The sequence below is a fragment of the Rhopilema esculentum genome, chromosome 13, assembly GCF_057945365.1.
Source record: "Rhopilema esculentum isolate cy_ngs chromosome 13, ASM5794536v1, whole genome shotgun sequence".
NCBI classification, from domain to species: Eukaryota; Metazoa; Cnidaria; class Scyphozoa; order Rhizostomeae; family Rhizostomatidae; genus Rhopilema; species Rhopilema esculentum.
In genome coordinates this window covers 5914668-5933351 of record NC_142827.1, presented here as the reverse complement: position 1 = coordinate 5933351, position 18684 = coordinate 5914668, and the positions used below count along the sequence as shown (strand labels likewise).

The window sequence follows — 18684 nt, the reverse complement described above, 5'->3', positions numbered from 1 at the left end:
TCTAAGAAAATTAAACAGAACAAGAGGTATCTCCAAGAAATGGTGGGTGTAGCATTCTAAAATCAATCTAAGATGGGAGAAGGTTTTGCAGCAAGCAGGTCTAAGTATGCGTATAGAACAGCAGTCTAGGCCAGGATCAAAACGAAAATAATAAATTTCGTGCCCTCTTTTCTACAAATAACCTAACCTGCACTTTTTTCAAAGCTCGTAAGAATTAGATTTTGAACTTTAGAAAAATGAAATACTCTTTACTGAAAAAGATAAACATAAAGGGATCTGTTTCTTCAAAAGACAGGCGCCACGGAGCAGGGAGGCTGTGGCGCTTTAGTACCCCCGCTTTTAGCTAGAAAATGCAGAAAATTAACTCCAAAACCCCTTAAAAGCCCCAAAAAGTGGAGATTAGGGGCAAAAATCGAATAAGGGGACGTTCTTTTCTGCATTTTCTGCATTTTTTGCAAAGTGTTGGGTTGCTAAGAATAAAGTCAAAAACAGGTTTTTGATTAAAGCATATTTTTCTTTTAATAGCATTTACAGCAACATTGAAATGAGCGCAATACCGGGCATAATATGTTAGTGTGAGCAACCATAAAATAATGATGCAGGGCAGCTGGAACCAGGGGGCTTGGGGGAAATAATTGTCAATAATCATTGTACTGAATAACAAGGAATAAATTGGCAGAGCCAGCATCCCCCCCACGACACCAACATTAATCTCGTTCCGAAGGCACTGTTATGTAATGTAGCATGTCAATTAAGTTTCCCTCTAATGCACATCTTTATCGTTATAAAGTTTTGTATTTAATATATTTCTTCAATGAAGCAGTTTGAAAACATGAATCTATCTGTTTTCAAAGGCGAATTCAAGCCGCATGGTAAACTAAACATTTGGTGTCGTTTGCCGAGTCTTTGTTTTCAGGTGTTGTAGATAAACTCAAATATCTAGAAAGCTTTCCAAGGAATACTCCAATTAAGGCTTGACAGGGGTCCAGCCGATTTGAGGGTCACACCATATGGCTACCAAATGACCCAGTTTCGATAATAACATTTCCCCGAATAAACAACAGTCAATGGGAAATTTTTTTGTCAAAGTAGGACCTGGCGAGCACAAAGAAACGGATGCCAACAAGGACATGATTTCGGTTCTTATGTTACCATTTAAGGGTAATTTTTTAACATTTTAGCTTTGGCCCTCTTTGACCCTGACTGGACCTCCTATTAGGCCATAATAGGAGCACCCCCTGGGGGACAGCCTTCAAATTTCCCTAAACAATTTTTCATCTCAAGTCCAGCAAGGCCACTTCCCAAGAATTTTATATTAGATTTAGTCGTAATTTGGTTTGGAATAATATTGTCGCAATGCATCAGATCTTGCACGATAGTCGCACCCCAATCTTCTGTACAGGCATCTATGTTCTTAAGGTTCCTACAATACCGTGTTCCAAAAAGCTATTTTTCAGTAACCCAACGAACGAAGCTGAGCATGAACGAGTTCTTGTTTCCATGATTTGTGTCAATGAAAGAGAAAATAGGCAATTGATCGTCGGAAAATAGCATTTCCATTTCATCTTTACAATACAAAATTTTAACATTTCCTTCGGTTTAAGCTAATCAGTATCTTAGCTTCTCATTTGCTTTGTCATATTATGGGTCAGTTTCTAACAGGGCCGTAAATCTGTCATGTGAATTGGGGGGTCAGCAGAGCGAATGAATATAAAGTATGCAGTGGGTCATGGCACCACAAGAGATTTATGGTATGTGTTATGGAAACAGTTGAGGGGCAAATTACTTTAAAAACAAAAGTCAATATTTTTGGTTTCTCAAGACTTTCTGCTCTATAGAAGGTATTTACAGATATTCCTTAGTACATTGACTTTGTGTGTATGATTGGATGGATAACATTTTTCAAAGACGGATCCAAGAAATTGAACCTTGGGAGCTAAGAATCAAGTTTACTGTCGTAGGAGGACCCACCATGGTTGGGTCCGACACGGAAGAAAATTTTTGAAATTTTACCTTCTAGAAAGGCTAAAAAAGCATCCCCCAGACTAAATTTGATAAAATACTAGAATCGCTCAGGATAGAAAGTTCAACGTTTCTCAGGCCATTTTTGGCCATTGTCACACATTGTGTAGGCCATTTTTACACATCAAAAATGAATACATTTTAATGATACAAAAAGTGATCTACTAAATAAAAGTAAATAATAGACAAACAATAGAAATGTATGTAAATAAGTTAGTAGATAGATCAAATAAAATGACAGATTGCTCTCTTTTTATTTCATACTCTGTTTTCAAAAATAAAACGGTAGAAAACAGTAAAAAACGGTAGAAAACGGTAAGTTTTTATCTTGTAAAAATTATAAAAACCACTCTGCTTACAAAAATAACCTTAGTGGCTGAGGTTTGTTGCAATGACACAGAAAACGTAATTTGGTTCTAACCCGGCTATCAGAGATTTCCTCCTTTCAAAGAAAATGATGGTAATTTCTCCAAAAAATCGTTTTGCTCCAGATTTTTGGGGGGGTCCAGTCCCCCCCGTCCCCCCCGGGATTTACGGCCCTGGTTTCTAATAGACAATGTTTATAAAGTATTGGTCTAGTCTACCGAGACGAATGTTGGTTAGAGCACCAATAATTTTGGTAGAACAACCTTGCCTGGTAGACCTCCAGAGAATAGGACTATGGTTTGTCTTATTTCTTTACATCCTTGAAGTTTGATTTCAGTCCACTGAAAAGCGTCGACAGTCTTACTATGGTGACTCGAGGTAACGTTATTACCATCCAAACAAGGAGACAGATCCTGCGTGATGGATTAAGGCTTCAAATGAGAATACAGTTCAAATACTTGTATCTTAACATAATTTCAAAAATACTTGTTTTATATCTTGAATGTAACCTATACAAACCTGTCAAGCCCAGAGGGTACACTTACTACAATAACTACAGGAGGATCTGCCTGCCAACATTCATTTTCGGCTTCTAATTCCAAGACAGGATTATACCTTTTGTCTCTTTTTTCCAGCACAGGTATGCCAATTGAAGATATCATGTTTCAGGTATCTTTTTTCAGAAATTCATTCAAGCACAGGTATCATGTTTTCGGAATTTTTTTCAAGGATAGAGTCATACGATCTTTTCTGGCAGGCATATACGTATTTTTTCAACAAAGTGAACCCCCCAGGCTGTCAAGTCTTACATTTTGGGGAAAGTTTCATGGTGATTTAAATAAAAGAATGTGATGGTGCTTGCAGCTGGCAACAACTATGATGATTACGAAAAGGAAGAAGACAGAAACGAAGGAAAAACGATAAAAAAGACAAGGTAGAAATGGACAACCATGAAGAAGACGATGACGAGAATCAATATTAAGACGAGAAGGAAAACGAGGACACAAAGTGAAGGACGAAGACGAAGACACGAACGAAGACTAGGACGAAGACACGGACGAAGAAGAGGACGAAGACTAAGGCAAAGATGAAGCCAAAGACGTAGAAGAGAACGAGAACGCAGACGAGGACGAAAACGAAGACCAAGACGAGGACGAAAAGAAGGACGAAAGCGAAGACGAAGATGAAGACGTAAAAGCAGACGTAGGTGAAGATGAGGGCAAGGAGTAGGATGAGGACGAAGACTAGGACGAAAACAAGGCCAAGAACCAGGCATTAGAAGAAAGTAGGGATGAAGACAAGAGTGAATACGAATGAAAGCTTAAAACATCTGCTGTGTGAAAGTGTACCTGATAGATAAATTTGGGTAGTTTGTACTGAAAGCACTTGCAGCTTTGTGAACTTCTTGCGTTTTCTAATCATAGTTGCATTGAAAATGCTAATCAAATGTAAGTTTATCAGTGTTAATTTCACAAGAGATGTTGTAGAAATTAATATCACTACGGGTTTTTATTTTTAACTGACTTGTATAATTTTCATTTGGGTGTAAATCAAATTTACAAATTTGAAATTTGCAAAAAGATTTTGATCATATGAAATTGGGACAAACCATACGTTCTGTAGATTCTGTAGTCTGGGTATTTGAAAGAAAGTGTTGGTCCTTTGTCTCAGATAAGTGTATTTAATTGTTTTGGGTCGGGTATATCGTGCTTGTTTGGTGTGCTGTTTCCACGCTGTTCTATTTTTCCGTCCTTTCCACCTCTTTTGGTATCTTGCATATCATAGTGTGTTTCTTCAACTTTTTGTAAATTCTATTGATCTTCTAGGAGTTAGGGCCTATTTACATCACAGGATTCTTTTCAAAGTTTCTGTTGTTGTTTCGTTTAGAATGAACTCGGCTCTTAATTCAGTCATGTTTTCTCTTTCCCTCTCATGTCTTAGGTATCCAAGGTAGGACTGGTGCATCGGCTCCCTTGTGGAAAAAGTACCTTTTTGCCCAAAACGTTAAGCTGTATGTACCTTAGCCTTATCGGGTTGGTTTCATTTGCTCCGTTCACTATTATTATGGGCAATATGACGAAAGAAAGCAAATTCTGTGCGCAAGAAGAGGCATCAAGCGTCAATAAAGAGGCTGTAGCACAGAAGAGCTTCAAGAAAGTGCAGCAGGGGGGGGGGGGCGAATTTAGGCCACCGCTTTGATGGGGGATGCGGCTCTCGTCCTTAAAGACCGCGATGACAGTGAAATATCTGCCATCGCTTTCCTTGAAAAGAAATTATATAGATAAGGCGGTGATTGCCTTTTCCTTTCTCTAATCGAAAATTTCACGAACTTTTCTGTGCAGCCTCTAGTGCGATCTTCAACCCAGTCCTTTTTCTATCTGGTGTGAAAATGTTGGGTGAAATGTTTTGTGAAATGTTGAATCGTTCGACCACCGACGTTGGATCACTTTCCAACATCTAAAGGAAAAATGCTGGGCGAAATAGTGGGTGAAATGTTGGCTCGTTTGACCTGGGCTTAAATCCGTTCCTGGACTTTCAAAAGCAAACTTCCTGAATCAACTGCATTGTATTGACTTGAGAATCCAGAATACACGCACAGTATGCGAAATGGAGGAGTAATTTTTTTGCATGGTGAATTTGCAAAAAAAAGAAGGAATAAATTTTTTTGCTTAGTGAATTTGCAAAAAAAAGAAAGACAAAAACATCGTCTCGTGTGAAGCAAAGAGTCAGATTGTATAAGAAATTAACTCACATTTACAAACAATAAATGTTTAACATAGGTAAACCAACCATTAAGATTAGATTGAAATCTCAAAATTCCGTCGTTAAAAATTAGCCAGTAACATGGTTTAAGAATAAAAGCAGCCACCATGCATGGAGCTGCCCATAGATTTCTTTAAAAAAGCTATACAGCTTAAAAACAACGCATTGAATGTTTTATGCAATAATTTGCAAAAATAAAAAATATGAACCAGCTACATAAAACTAGTGATTCGATCATTGTTTTTCTACTTGACTCCAATGGTTGTATTGAGAATGCATCTAGAAGATTAGGGGGGGGGGGGTGTATGTTTAACAAGGAGAATGATGCCAAAAAGAGGGAAAGGCAAATCAAAATTGGCAATTAGAAGGAAGGACAGTCAAGCGAAGTGTCCAATTTTCCTCCAGAAGGCAAACACTGCTAATAAATTGGGAACCTTTATCTAAATAACAATGTGGCTAAAATAGAATTTTGATGAGATTCATGAATTTTTGCTGAAATTATACTTAAGGTATAATCTGATTGTTAAGTATATTTGGGAGTCAATCTGCATTAAAATAGATTGAAGCTAAGCTGCCAGATGCAATATTTAAAAATGAATTTATATACAATATAAACTTGAATCTACAATTAACTCATGTCCCTGCTTTGCAATTAATGCAAATCCTCAAATTACCCACATATCAGCTAATTGATTTGAGAGGTTCTTGGATGGGATTAATTCAAGCAGGGTTAAACTAGGAGGAGCTTAAAAAAGTTATCTAAAATTCACCAAAGTAGCTCTTACTCTTTTTAGAGTGTTTTAATGTCAATATCTACTTGGAGGAAACAATATGACCTGGTAATCATGTAATTTAATTGCAACAAAATTATTTTTTTAACTGTTTTTTCTATCTTAGCTTTTTAGTTGTCACTGAATATGTGATCTACCAAGGGCTAAATCATGTATTTATGAAATTAGCAAGCTAGGGGGTTCTTAGCAACTTTTACATTGATATAAGAAGTTGGGGCATACTGGAGGGGGGCTTACATGACAGGGGAATTCCTAGGTTCTATCTTTGTTTTCTGATTCTGATAGATGATGAAATACCAACAAAACCTTATTTCAGAAGAGACCTGGCAGGGATGACGATCTAGGTATTTAAATGACAAAACAAAAACTGATAAGGTCTTTTTAACACCCTTCTACAGAGCATGGATAATTCATGCCAAAATAGCATATACACACAATTATCATAAAGTATTTATGTTATTATATTTTAAATGTAATGCATAGAGGATTACAATCGGCTGCGGTATGAAAATCTAACAGAAGGCAAAACTTTGAATATTGTGAAAGCTTTCGCCTTGACTCATCTCAGTGAAGTCACTAAAGACTTGGCCTTCCAGAATTCCAGAAAAGTCATTTCAAGCACTACCACTATTTCTTTCCTGACTTTGAATTTCCTTTTGATTCAGTCTTTTCCTTGAACTCTCTGAGCTTTTCAAGCTCATTTTGCATTGCATCCAGATCGGAATTACTAACAGCAACCTTAAAAAAATAATTAAAAATAGTATCAGGGACAATTTAGAATAAAAGTTGCACAAATACAGGTATGAATTATCTAGATTCAGTAGAGGAAAGCTTTAGTGTCAGTGGTAAAGAATATGTTGAACTACATAAAAATGGCAGAACTATTATACATAAAGCTGCTTTTTGTGTGAAAATGAATAACTAAATATAAATTGCTTATCCAGTTATGTTCTCTACCAGGATAACACTCTTATTACCATACAAAATAGTCTGTTAGCTGAGATCCAAAAAACCATGTCCAACATTAGTGATCTCAGATTTGAAAATCGAAGAAATTTAAATCAAAAGATACATAAAAAATTAAGATATGAGAAGTTGTGGCATATATATCTCTCCTACCCACAAAACACATCTAGGATACAGTAGAAACCCGCATAAAAGAACATGTTTTTATAAGAACCTTGAGACTTAAATTCAATCTTTTTAACCCCTTTAATAAGAACCCCCAAGAAGCTGAAAATTGGAAAGGTTCTTATATAAAAGAAAAAGGATTTTTAGAATTGTATTTTTACACCCTATTCACACTGGCAAATTAAACCAGCTTAGAGTAAATCAAGTTATGGTAGCTATGTTGCATTCTAATTGGGCAACCTAACAACAGTGGTGGACACTTGGGGGGGGGGCAAGAAGGGGGCGACGGCCCCCCAATACATTAGAGGACAATGGTCTTTTGTTTTAAAACAATGTGAAATGTGACGTCATCTTATTGAAACAATAGGCTTGCCCCCCCAATAATTGATCAAGTGTCCGCCCCTGCCTAACAACACCAATTTCATTTTATTGGTTGAAATTTAACATGTAAAACAAAGCTGGTTTAAGTTTGTCTATTAGAATTATTACGGTGGAAAACATTGTTAATGTGTGTAGGGCCTGTACGTATATTAGAACCTTTTTAAGAACCTTTTAGATTGGAATTTCGAATAGCAGCCTGTTAATTAAGAACGTATTCAGGCTTCCAGAAAAAATCCTAAGGTTCTTTTATGCGGGTTTCAACTGTAGTATTCTTGACCTATAACCTATTGGCAGAACTAGAAAAAACCTTCTGAAAGTCTCCACAATACCAATCTAAACAAATCAGTTTAATTTATAGTAGTGATATTACAAAACAATCATAAAACTGTTGTATGCTTGATCATAAAGATCCAATTTACTTTAGAAATGATAAATCAAATTTGATATTATGCTTAAAAAGAAGAAACTATTACCATATCCAGTAAGAGCTCTATTTTATATTTCAATAAGTTATTTTCCTCTCTAAAATCTTTGACAGTCTTTCTCAGTCTTTGAATTTCTTTGTTGCTTTGAATAGTGGCCACATCTGAGTCACTTCCCTCTGCCAAAAAAACCACATGCAGTTATTGGTAAAAACTAACATTAGTAATGAACTGCTCTACTGTAAGGCAGCAAACAAACATTAAAAGTGATTGTGTCCAATTAGAGAATTTTTACCAAGATCTATAACTGCCTGCAAATGGCATGGGTGATAGGTTACAAAGAATACAGCCATTATTATTGCCACATAATACCAGATTAATTTGGTATCGAATCACTTTTCATATCAGATAGACCTTCTGTTCACACGATGACACTTGAATCAGTTGGTAACCCACACTACCCTTGGAACCTGAACCGAGCTGTTAATTGCCCTCCTAAACAAAACATGAAGGAGAAATTGCTCCCCTTAAATATTCATTCATTTGCCCTTTTCGTATTCACAGAACCCTGAAAAACTTAAAAGGGGGTTAGTTGGTTTATTTTTGTAACAGTGATTTCTCCCGTCATTGCATTTTTTTGCAATAAAATTTTTGGCCTGTCGAGTGGTTTTTGTTATGATAGTCACGAACTTCAATCTATTTGGAAAAGGATAGGGAAGCAAAAGGTACATCCAAACAACAGGTCCCTTCCAACATTAGAAACAAAGCTCTCCCTCAAAAAGAACAGCCTACTCGGTCTTGCAGATCAAAAACGACAACTAAAACGTCGAGCTGCATTTACTGGAAAAAATTATAATGGCGACATGTTTCAGGTTATTGGTAGAGTCTAATAGTCGTTCCATCTAGCACATTTGGAATCCAACTACACAAAGACGTTCGTTTTCTCCTTAGGATCGGTTGGTAACATTTTCCATAAGCAAACGGCACTAATTTGACTTCAAGATCAGAATTGTAACATACACATTTATGCCTTCATATAACTATAAGACTTTGTTTTGGGCTTTGCCTTACCTTCACAAACCCAATCGCCTTCTGAGAAAACGAAATTTCTGCCACCAAGATTCAGTTTCACTGGATTTTGTTCATAATCGACGCCAGGATCCAAGCTTTGCCTGTCAAGAAGTTGATTGTTGGTAGCACCTGCATCTACACGCCGTTCAGGAATCTTTCGATTTCCTTTAAAACTAGGTCTTTTAAATATTGGCATACTAAATCTGTAAAATTAACAGGTTATTGGATTAATTGTTCATTATTTACTCTCTCCTTACTGTTCGCCATCAACGTCTGTTTTGAGCATAAAAATAATCGCAGCGAAGGCGCAATTCAATTCGAAATTCATTTTTTGAAAACGAGGTTTTCACTTTCAGCGGGAAATCAATAATGGAGGCAAAGGTGCAAAGATGTGTTTGTTCCTACAAAAGCCATTCGGACCGATTTGTGATGAAAGGTCGAAAATTCGATCTTCAGTACTCGCAAATCTATGCAGTTAGACTAATGGCAATGAAGAAGAATCTTGCTGTGACCGTTAAGAAAAAATGGGGTAAGCATAAATTTAATTTACGATTGTGCTTCATAAAACTCTCTAGATCGTTGATTGAGTTTGTTTCACAGGAAAAAATCTTTTTTTGACGTATTGAGCTCAAATAAATCTGTGCTATCGTGCAAGTTTTTTAACCTGACAACTTTGGATTTAGACGTGGTTTGTTATATCAATATATTGACTTCAGGTCTTCTTTCAAGTTGTAAAAGTTCTCTAGACCAGCCTGCAAAATATCCAAAATATCTAATAGTATTTCCTTTGTTCAATTTTTTAGATAAAGCTGTAGATACTAGGCTTGTAAACTTGCATATGCTCCAGTCTGCAGAGTATGGCATGTGCACACCGGAGATATTTTTGTGCAAAATCTGTTGCACACCGGGTATTTTTGGGTGTGGCAACTAAGATGGGTGTGGTTTGGTGTAGTCCCATAAAAAATGTCAGCTGATAAAAACAAGCACAGTTTTGTATGAACAATTTGAGGTATCATGAATCTTACTTGACAAATATACAAATAGAAACTTGCGCTATCTTCAACAGTATACTTCACACGCATTTTTACGGTGAAATGCAAATTCACAAATTTTAACCACAACAGGGGAAAATAGTCGGTGCACACCAGCACACCAGACATTTTTGGTGGTGCACACCGGCACACCAGGCTTTTTGCTCGTGCACACCGGAGATCTCGTCGAAAAGTGCCATACTCTGCAGACCGGCATATGCTTGGAGATACGCTGACATTCTTGTGCTCACACCTCAGACCTCTTGTGACACAAAATATTGTGAAGTTTGGCTGTGGCTGTACTTTTAAGAAATTTATTAATGTGAAATGTATTAAAGTAAGGACTTTGCACGGCCAAAATGCACGGGCAATATATCGCGGGTACGCAATAAAGTTTCCAGTCTGGTGCCTGTATACTATAGTAACGTATATATATATGCATCCTTGCTCACAGCTCCAATGCCTCTGCCCACAGGTCACAGCTGATAATGTACCACTGGTCACAGTGACACATTAGCAATATCATTAATTTTTTCTAACCTGGGCCCTGATAAGTGTTATTGTGCTTTATCTTGTTCATATACTCTTGAATGCTCAAGACCCACAGAAAAAACATTAAAATTTGTATTTTTTGCATTTCATACATAGAATTTAAACAAAAATTGCAAACACAAAATTGTACTAACCTACTAGTGTATGCTCATGATCTCTTGAAAGTAGACACTGTCCAGTCAGATTGGGTTGAAGAAAACTTAGCAGACCACTTGAGTTGCATTAAAGATTACTTGTGAATGCCTAAAAATTTCAAGATTTTTTTTCAAGGTATTCAAGATCCTTTTTTTCCTCTTAAAAGTGTTCCCGCTTTTGCACGGCTGAATGGCTACAATGCCTTCTAGTTTGGTACTTTATATAAGGGAAGTTTGACATTGACATGTAGATTAAATCATTATGTTTTTTCAATCAAGAAGCCTTGTTTTCTTGCGCAGCCTAAACAGGCCTCTCCATGAAGATTTTCGTGGGCATGTGGCTGACTGTATGTGCGCCTTAAAGCAATATTTTTATAAAGGCAAGCAATTCATAACTGGTTAAATCACACTAAAAAGCGGTAATATCAGTACTATTGATGTTACAACTTTTCCGTTTGATACTTAACCTTTGTGGTGCCAAAGAATTATATAACTCAATAACTTTCAGGTGTTATAGACACTCTCAAAAAAAACTTTATTATTTTGATCCCAACATGGACTGTATTGAACAAGCATAGCTAGATTATATTAATTCTTTTTTTAAGCCAATAATTTTAAGCCATTACTTCTTGTAATGAAAACAGTGGTTATGCGATTTCAGAGTAGTTCTTTCATCACACTTGACTGCCTCAAACAGTTTTCCATTTTTTAACATTAAAATGAATATCGTGTAATGGGATTTCATTTTCGGAGCAACGAGACAATATTTTTAAAGGAAGTAATCTTAAATACACACAGTTTAGGTGTGTGATATCCAGTCCTGGTAATATTAGGCGTTCGATTGCATGCGCACGCCTCCACACACACCTAGAACTCCAGAGGCATGCCTTCTATTGCATGCACAGTTCCACGTTTTGAATTACTATTCTTTTTCTCTTTTGTTTCTTTTAATTTCTTTTGTGTGGGTTATATTGATGGCATTCCTGAAGGCATTTTAACTCTTTACTTAGTTTCCATTAGGCCCGGTTTCCATTACTCCGTTATTCCGTTATTCCTTTACTCTGTCTCCGTTCTCTCTCTCCATTCTTTTCTTATTTTCTTGAACACATTGCCCTGGGCCACTCTGTTTTGGTCAAAACGATAACATGGGTGTTTCCGTTACTCCATATTTGTCCGTTAGCATATCCTTAGCTTGAGCTCTTTTTGAAACTGAGATTGAATGATTCCATTTTTGAATGCCTCTGTCTTCGCTGTTCCCAATAAAACTTGTATCCTTTTTGTTAAATTATTTTGTTTTCAAGAAACTTCTTCTAAAATTCCATAAAACCTTTTTGGTTTTACGAAAACCTCATATGCTTTTTCAAGCAGTGATACACACATTCTAATACAAAGATGACACCAGGTCTTCATAAAAATTGTGAGGTCTCCATTTTATTGATCGCACACGTCATCGCACGCCATAGCACACCTAAAATTTTCAAGGCGTGCGATTACCAGCATGCCACCAAATTTCATGCTTCTCTTTTTGAGAAGCAGGTGTGTGGCAAAATGCACAGCTTGTCTCACTTGGGCACGTTCCAAAGAATGGGCTCACAATCACGCGCCTCAAACTGAGAGGCCTCCCTAAATGCCACCTCATCTTGCAAGACAAATTCAAAAAAATTCAAAATTCAAGTTGTCTAAGTTTAATCAAAGAGTTTTTATTCCTGTTCTAGTTAACTAAAGCCTTAGTATCCTTCATTGTCTGACTATTTTTCTCTAGTAAATTTGTAACTTTGGTCTCCATTCTCTAGTAAATTTGTCATTTTCTTTACTTGCAGGTAAGTCAGCAGTTATAAAAAAACTTTCTGACCTGCAAATAGAAGAAACATGCTGTGTAGTTGGTACATTGTTCAAAAAGATGGAGCTGGAACCTAGTATTCTAAATGAGATTAGCCGAGAGGTATGGCAATATCCCGATTCAAACATTCTTTTTCTTCCTTTACTTTCTTATTTGATAAAGTACCAACATTTTCAAAATTTTTACAGCTATATGATAGTTCCTTTTGAGTTGAAAACTTAATAGGAAATTTAATTAGATCTTCTTTGTTTTGACAAAGCTATTAACATTATACTTTAGAAGTGAAATGCTGTATTTCAACATTCACACTTGCCATTTTCTGCTGGTATAATGGTCTTTAGGGGCTTTTAGGCATGCACATGCGTCATCCTATGTATTTCTAGACCAGGGCCACAGCTTTATTCTTATCTTTAATTCATCATCAGGTTGTTTTAATGGCAACTTTTTCTCATTTTTAACACAAATTTTTGTTTTTGATCTCTAGATGTATTGGAAGTATTGTCCTTTACCATTATTCTTGTCAAATACAGAATAAGTATTTTTTCTTTTCTTAATTGGCAAAAAATGTTTTTAAAATCCTTCAGATTTTATCTAAATTGATTAAGGCTGTCAGGAAGAATTTTTTAGGTTTTTTGGAGACTCACTTCTAGGTTATAGAATTTTGATATTTTTCTCATTTTTATTGAAATTATTGTTACTTTCAAGCACAACCTCATGCCACTGCCACCACGAGAAAAATATATTGATGAAACTGATGAACTGATTATTGAAGATGAATCTCAGCGAGTATCTCTTACTGGCGATATTCCAATTCAGTCTTGTGTAACAGGTGAAGATTCATCTTATATTGAAACACGGTAGTTTCTTTATCTACTCTATTGAATTTTTATGTTTTTATACAGGAAAAGGAAAATGTGTGACTAGTTGCTAATGATAATCTAAAGCAAACTATATATCATGCGGGTGTTTGGCTATCTCAAGCCTTCTCATTAGCTGGTCTATAAATCCCTAAAATGTAGGTAATGTGGAGTCAACATTATTCCTTATACCTTATTCATGGGGAATTACTGATACCTAGAAATGCCAAAATAGCTGCAGGGCAAGAGGCAACTCTCAATAAGAAGAGACAATGGGAAACAATGGGACAATTAGAGCAGAACAATTGGGAGAATAAAGAAAATTGAAAAATTTTGTGAGGTCAAGGGGGCAACTACCCCTGTACATTCTCACAATATAGCATCCCCTACAAGCTGCTGGGGGTAATCACCTAGCTGTTGTTTTAAAAACGGATTTCTAAATTTTCAAGGGCTGTAGGGCTGCTAAGGGTTTAGGGACACTCGGATGTTATCAGCAACTAAAAGGCATTAACTGCAGTTCTATATTATGAAGGTATGGTTTTCTGAGGCTTGCTTCAGTCTCTGAAACCTTTATAAAAATTTCTGTTGTTTATTCTATTCATTGAACTTTGTAAATCCTATCAATGAAAGTTTTCTATTCTTCAATTTTAGCAAGTCTGGTAGAAACCCAGTTTTGACTGAGACATGTGTTTTTGGCACATGTACTAAAAAAGTTTTTTGTAATCATTCAAAAGAAAGTTTCCTAGCTCCTGTCTAGAAGTCAGCATCCTCGAACTGTAGGAGTGGAAATTTTAGGTAGCAAAATGCTAATCTATATGTTATTTTATGGAAGAAGAGTTTAACATGTTATTTGAACACTTTCTTTGTGGTTTGTCTCCTTTTGCTTCTGAATCCAACATGTTTTGTGAAAGGCTTATCTACCCAGCACTTGTGATAAAAGAAAGTTGGCTTTTTTCAGGGACAATCATAGCTGTTTTGGGACATGAAATTGATGGAGGAAAGTTTTTTGTTGAAGATTATTGTTATAGTGAGCTGCCTTATCAACCTCAACCAGACTTGGATCTGGCCTTGACAAAGGGAGAAGACAGGTTCATGAATTTTTCTAAATGCTTTTGCAGCTCATCTTCAAGAATTTACCATTGTGATATTAATGAATATTTTAGCTTATTGCTGGGGTGAAAAGCCAGGGAACTAGCAGTCCCTGCACAGATCACATCGGTCAATGTGTAAAAATCCCTGCATATGACTGACTTTAGATGTTCTACCGCATATGTGTTTTTATTTTTGTGTTATGCTGTGACAAAGTATGGATTTTTTGAGCAGGGGGTGAATCAATATGCCCTGTCATGCAAGAATCACGATTTCTGTCATTGTTCATCTGTATCCTTGCCTCAGATATCTTGTATCAGTATCTTTTGAAACATTTTTATACCACTTTTAAATGATAAATTATTACTGGCTATTTTTTTTGTAGGTATGTTGCACTTATATCCGGTTTGGGCATTGGATCAGAGGAGCATAACCAACTTGCACTTCAAATGTTTGTTGACTTGATAACTGGGCAGCTTGGCAGTGTAGAGGTATTTATAAACTGTATGTTACTCTTGTACTTAAAAAAGAACTGATTCAGATTTTGCAATAACTTTTTACTGAGATTATCAACTGTAAAAATTTTCCATCTTCTTTGTCTCACATTGCCATATATAAAGTAAAACTAAATTTAAAAAATGCATGGTTTATAAAATTTGTAGCTTATCGCTTGTGCTTATGATATTGCTTTATTTTATCTTGATAATATGTCTTCAATAACAACATCAAACTAGAACTTCCAGTATTCACTATTTGCTATAAGGAGATGCCTTTGCTGCTTGGCATACATACTATTTAGATTTGGTTCATCTATTGCAGGATCAAAATGATTTCGCAAAAGTTGTGCGAGTTATCATTGCTGGCAACTGTTTAAGCAAATCAACACAATCAAAAGATAGTGAAAAAATAGTATGTAATTGGCTTTTTATATACTTCTATGCACTAACCTGTTATTATTGAAAAGATATTTAAAATTATGATTTTTTGCTCTTTTTATGAATCTTTGTTCCTTCAGCATTATTTTCATAATTTCGTCAGTTGTAAACAAGACTTTATCCTCTTTAAGTTAGATTCAATGATAAAACTAACAGCTTTTCAACTCTGGTTAATCCTGAAAGATTAGCTGTGTTAATATTTCTAGGTCCCGCACTTAGTTTGTTATTTTAATTGCAATGTAGTATATGTTTTAAGAATTACTTGTTAAACTGTTTTTGTCCTCAAGTCCAATGTCTTCTTTTATTAGCTAACCAAATAATAACAGCTTTCAAATTGTTTTTTGCTAGGCCAAGTACATATCCAGGAACATTAAGGCAAGCAGTGTTGAACCAATGAGATACCTTGATGACATTCTTGTGCAACTCGGTGTAAGAGCTATATTTTCATAGTCTTGTTTTTGTCTTGCGTCAAGTTAACTTTGTTGCTGAAATACTAGACCTGTGTCAACTTATATGACATTTTAAGTCATATATCCTCTGTTATTGACTGGGAAAGATAGCAAATGCACTGCAGCATGCAGCCTGAAATTTCAATCAATTGCTCAAAATAAGCATGATCTAAATACAACATCCTTGAAATGCTTGTTTTCACCTTGTGTTGTTACATACCAATTGTTTTTTGTTGGCTTTCAAAAGGCAAGCGTTCCAGTGGACATTATGCCTGGTGAATATGACCCAGCGAATCATTTCATGCCCCAGCAGCCACTGCATAAATGCATGTTCCCGAAAGCCTTGTCTTACCCTACAGTCAAAAGTATGAGTAACCCTTATGAGGCCTCTATTGGCGGCGTGAGGTATGTGTTTGGTCCTTTTTCGTGTCTCTAGATAGCCAACAATAGCTGTGTTACAAGAATCAATCTTGTTCATTCCTACCAAAAAGCATACTTCAGACCTTCTAATTTTCGTCTGGAATCCGAACTAGAGCTAAGATTTCAATGATTGAAGATAAAGAGCGTTGGAAAAGTTGATCTTAGTGAAATACCTTCTGTATTTGAGGAAAACGTAATGGGAATGACTTAGCTACTGAGTGTTCTGCCTTACCGATCTTCAACTTCGATCCTTATAAAGCTGGAAAAAAAGAGAAGAGTCTCCAATTAGGTGCAACATATGAGGCCAAGTTACTGTCCATCATAAGGAGGGACTTTCCATTATAAGGAGGTATCCTTTGTCTGAATGTTTTAAATGGAACGTTACTTATCAGCTGATTTGTATATTGTCCTTTGTTTGGAGGTACCCTATAATGGAGGGTTTCATTGTATTATTTCCTTTTTTGATTTGATGATCTTTAAATTTCCACATCGCAAGTAAATTTCCAATACTTGCCTTTCTTTGAGCTAGATGTTTCTTTGTGTCCAATATAATGGTGAATCCCCAATAAATTATTGCCAAAATAATAATTTCCAGATTTTTACATCTATCCATAGCATGAAAGATAAAGGCTTCCCTGCCATGAATTATAAATTCCCGATATATTGCTGCCAAAATAAATATTTCCAGATTTTCATAACTACCTATGGTCATGAAAGACTCCCTTGACACAAATGCTTCCCCAATCTTTGAAACTCTAAGAGCTCCACGAAATTTCACCTCTTCCTCTCCTCCAATTATGATTTTGAATCTCTTACAACGCAGGTTCCTTGGCACTTCTGGACAAAATATTCAAAATATATATCAGTTCTCAAGCTACGAAGATCGAATGGAGATTCTTGAATTCACTTTGAGATGCGGACACTTATGTCCAACATGTCCTGATACTCTGAGTATGTGGCTTTTGTTGCAATGTGCTTGGTTTTTGCTTTTAAAAAATACTACTGATTCGATGCTGCCGTTACTTGAGAAAATTTCAATTCTCAACTATAGCCAGTAGCTAATTTTCCTGGCTAATTTGTCTCCCTCAAACCACAAATAAGAAAACAGAGATACTTTTATCTGTCAATGGACGTATTTTATCAATGGACGTTTTTTTTCTCCTAAATTATTACATTTATTTGCTAATACTTTTAATTATCTTTTTCACCAGGCTGCTACCCTTATTACACAGAAGATCCATTTGTCTTGCGTGACTGCCCACAGGTATACTTTGCCGGGAACCAACCTTCTTTTGTCACAAAAACTGTCAAAGGTATGTAGCAGCTTACGATATTTAGCTATAAGCTCTGGATCTCATTAGTGCAATGGTTGTACGGGAATGTATCTATATGTGAATAAAAAGGTTGTGATGTTCTCAGTTTGATATAAAGCCAATTACTTGTAGTATGTTTCTAGTCACCAGTTTACAATGTTTGCCAAAAGTGCTCAGAGCACCCAAACAGTTTCAGTCAACTCTTGATCTATTTTCAGTTCACCTCTAAAAAATAGCTGAGTTGCCCCATGCCTCTAAAACGGATGAAATTGCTCCTCGGCTGTTATGGTTTCATATAGAAAATATTACGGTCAATTGGTGCTTGTTATGGAGATCGATGCAAAGTTGTTTGAAAGAGAACAGGGAAAGCAGCTAACGTTGATGGTGTTCCAATACTTTGGCAAACATTGTAACTCAATAACCAGAGTAATTCTTTTAACCAGATTAATCGTTTAAAGAGGGTCTTTTGCTAGAAGCGTCTCAAGCAACGAGTAATTCATGCTGATATCACGTCAATAAGCAATGTCTTTGTTAAGGTATCATGTTGCTTTAAATTGTAACATTTCTCTTCAAACTATAGGTATGAAGACCGAAGGAGATTATAAAACCCTTTGATCAAAATTATCGAATACATTTTGAAGACTTCACATGATATATTGTATTTTCAGTGTTTAATTTGGTTCTTGTTAGTGATATCCAAACCTTTTTTATTCCCTGAGATATCAGTTTTCTTTCGTTTTCTAAGGTGACAGCGGGCAATCAGTACTTCTCATCTCAGTGCCCGATTTCAGCACTACAAGCACGGCTGTGTTAGTCAATTTGCGTGACATGACATGCCTGCCACTTGAACTCGAAGCCTCTATGTCAGAAATCGATGAGCAAATGGAAACCGAGGCAGCTATCTAGCCAATCACCCGTAAATGTTCAGTTGGATTCAGGCAGAAACGGTCAGCTATAAACACGACACTTTTCAATAACTATGAACGTTAATAGCAAAGAATTTATTGGAATGTATCTTATAGGTCACAAGTTATTTATGTTAGAGAATATCACCACAGTATTTTTCCTCGATGCTTCATGATTCAGTTTCGTCTTGCTGCTAGATTCACCTGTAAGA

General features: G+C 36.1%; 2 protein-coding genes across 2 annotated transcripts; one reads left to right on the top strand and one right to left on the bottom strand.

The window, feature by feature from the left end:
- Window positions 1-5102: 5102 nt before the first annotated feature.
- Window positions 5103-9244, bottom strand: LOC135691686 (protein chibby homolog 1). Its single transcript, XM_089112224.1, has 3 exons — window positions 8948-9244; window positions 7928-8055; window positions 5103-6680 (listed from the first exon to the last, which is right to left on the bottom strand). Exons 1-3 carry the CDS (start codon window positions 9141-9143, stop codon window positions 6570-6572), a joined length of 435 nt encoding a protein of 144 aa, XP_088968350.1. The 5' UTR covers window positions 9144-9244; the 3' UTR covers window positions 5103-6569.
- A 59-nt stretch (window positions 9245-9303) lies between these two features.
- On the top strand, window positions 9304-18633 carry LOC135691684 (DNA polymerase delta subunit 2). The gene is made up of 11 exons (XM_065209632.2): window positions 9304-9476; window positions 12485-12606; window positions 13210-13333; window positions 14320-14449; window positions 14836-14941; window positions 15270-15359; window positions 15734-15814; window positions 16082-16239; window positions 17078-17205; window positions 17466-17567; window positions 18313-18633. The coding sequence occupies exons 1-11, from the start codon at window positions 9317-9319 to the stop codon at window positions 18471-18473; spliced, it is 1362 nt and encodes a 453-aa protein (XP_065065704.2). The 5' UTR covers window positions 9304-9316; the 3' UTR covers window positions 18474-18633.
- Window positions 18634-18684: the final 51 nt, after the last annotated feature.